This window comes from Bison bison, unplaced genomic scaffold (genome assembly GCF_000754665.1).
Source record: "Bison bison bison isolate TAMUID 2011002044 unplaced genomic scaffold, Bison_UMD1.0 scf7180017864062, whole genome shotgun sequence".
Lineage (NCBI taxonomy): Eukaryota > Metazoa > Chordata > Mammalia > Artiodactyla > Bovidae > Bison > Bison bison.
Genome location: NW_011494634.1, coordinates 682,216 through 684,910, shown reverse-complemented (window position 1 = coordinate 684,910; position 2,695 = coordinate 682,216). Strand labels below are relative to the sequence as shown.

General features: G+C 37.2%; 1 protein-coding gene across 1 annotated transcript; it reads left to right on the top strand.

Annotated features, from left to right (window-relative positions):
• Positions 1-669: 669 nt before the first annotated feature.
• LOC104985933 (olfactory receptor 12-like) lies at positions 670-1,605 on the top strand. The gene has a single exon (XM_010836319.1). The coding sequence runs from the start codon at positions 670-672 to the stop codon at positions 1,603-1,605; it is 936 nt and encodes a 311-aa protein (XP_010834621.1).
• Positions 1,606-2,695: the final 1,090 nt, after the last annotated feature.

Here is a 2,695-nt window from a genome sequence, read left to right as displayed (position 1 = left end):
GGAGTGGAGTTTGGGACAGAGGAACACATGTATACTGATGGCTGATTCATGTCAATGTGTGGCAAAAACCACCACAACATTGTAAAGTAATTAGTCTCCAATTATAATAAATGAATTAATTTAAAAAATTTTAAAAAAGGATCATGCTTTTGTCAGGATCTGAAGTGTTTCTTCTAAAGATAGAAAGACAGGTGCAATATTTACATATTATTTTTCTAAAGTAGATAAACTAATCATTAACAATAAAATGAGATTATAAATTAAACAGATTTTACTCCAGGTAAAATCTTAAGTGGGAAACATCATTCATTAAAGGAGGCAGCTTTCAACACCAGCAAACTGATAATAAACCCAGGGGGAAAGGGCTATTTCCAAACATTTTCTTAGAATCTCCACTTTGCCAAAGCACATTTGGAGAGCAAATCCATAATATTTGTAAATAAGCATATCTGAAAAAGGATAACCAGTCAGATTTAACTCTTCACTAGGAAGACTTTTTTAAAAATAGTTATCTTTTTTTTTCATTGATGATTTGTTAAATATTGGGAACAATATGGTATGAAATGATTTTATCCCATGCTGGTTCCTTCTTATTTTTACTACAACATGTATTCTGATTGTTCATTTCTTTCATGTTACTATCTCTCCAGCTCTACCTTTATCTCAGCTATGAAGAGTAAGCTTAATAGGAACTTCTCAGAGGTGACTGAGTTTATTTTGCTGGGATTTAGAACCCCTCCAAAGCTACAGATCCTCCTGTTTCTAGCATGCCTGTTGGTCTATGTGGTCACTCTGGTGGGAAATATCAGCATGATAGTTGTCATTAAGATGAACTCCAGACTTCAAATGCCTATGTATTTCTTCCTCAGAAACTTGTCCTATTTAGATCTCTGCTACTCCACAGTCATTGCTCCCAAAACTTTAGCTAACTTCTTGTCTAATGAAAAGAAAATTTCTTACAAAGGCTGTGCCGTCCAATTTTTTTTCTTTGCTCTGTTTGTCACCACTGAGGGCTTTCTTCTGGCTGTCATGGCATTTGATAGATTCTCAGCCATTTGCTCCCCGCTCCTGTATCCTGTGCAAATGTCCCCAAAACTCAGTGTTCAATTGATAACTGGATCCTATGTCTGTGGCTGCATTAATGCTGTAGTCCAAACAAGTTTCACCTTTAGTTTGCGTTTCTGTGGAGAAAACAGATTGGACCACTTTTTCTGTGATGTCCCAGCCCTGATCAAGATCTCCTGTGTGGACACCTTTGTGAACAAGGTTGTACTGTCTATTCTTTCTGCTCTCATCATCATCACCACCACAACTACCATTCTGGTTTCCTATGCATATATCCTCTCTACTGTCCTAAAGATGCCTTCAACTCATGGCAGGAGTAGGACTTTCTCCACCTGTGGCTCCCATATAGCAGTGGTTAGCTTATTCTATGGGACTGTGTTCTTCATGTATGCTCAACCTGGAGCCATCTCCTCACCAGAGAAGAACAAGGTTGTAGCTGTGCTCTACACCCTTATAATACCAATGTTAAATCCTCTAATATACAGTCTGAGAAATAGAGATGTGAAAGATGCTGTGAAAATAATATTACACAGTAAATGATTCTCTCAATGATATTTGTAATGCCTTTATAATATATAATGGACAAACTGTGTTTTCTAATTGTCTTAGTTATTCTTGTTTTTATAAAATTACTATACCAAAGATAGTTATATATATGACAACAAATATTTTTCTAAGTTTTATAATATAATATGTCTAACAGATACAGATATATAGATCATTATTTTATTTCCTTAAAATGTATGAAAACATTGTATGTTCTCAACTTGTGATGTGACAATATTTTTATTTCAATGTTACTTTGATTAGGAATTCAATATTAAGAGCTTCTCTTACTCATTAAAATAATATTATATCAGTGTGAATAATATTATATCATAGTTTCTGTAGATAAAATAATTATTCTTTAATTCAAAGCAAGTGAACTGATATTTCTTTGGACAACATAACAGCCCCACTGTGTATTAGTAATGGAATAGTAATGGTTAGTTACATAGAATACTTTTGATATGAGGTATATCCTTCTCCAAATTTCCATATTTGTATTCTGAGGAGTATCATCCAAAGAGTTCAGTTCAGTTCAGTTCAGTCGCTCAGTCATGTCCGACTCTTTGCGACCCCATGAATCGCAGCACGCCAGGCCTCCCTGTCCATCACCAACTCCCGGAGTTCACTCAGACTCACGTCCATCGAGTCAGTGATGCCATCCAGCCATCTCATCCTCTGTCGTCCCCTTCTCCTCCTGCCCCCAGTCCCTCCCAGCATCAGAGTCTTTTCCAACGAGTCAACTCTTTGCATGAAGTGGCCAAAGTACTGGAGTTTCAGCTTTCGCATCATTCTTTCCAAAGAAATCCCAGGGCTGATCTCCTTCAGAATGGACTGGTTGGATCTCCTTGCAGTCCAAGGGATTCTCAAGAGTCTTCTCCAGCCCCACAGTTCAAAAGCATCAATTCTTCGGCCCTCAGCCTTCTTCACAGTCCAACTCTCACATCCATACATGACCACTGGAAAAACCATAGCCTTGACTAGACGGACCTTAGTTGGCAAAGTAATGTCTCTGCTTTTGAATATGCTATCTAGGTTGGTCATAACTTTCCTTCCAAGGAGTAAGCATCTTTTAATATCATGG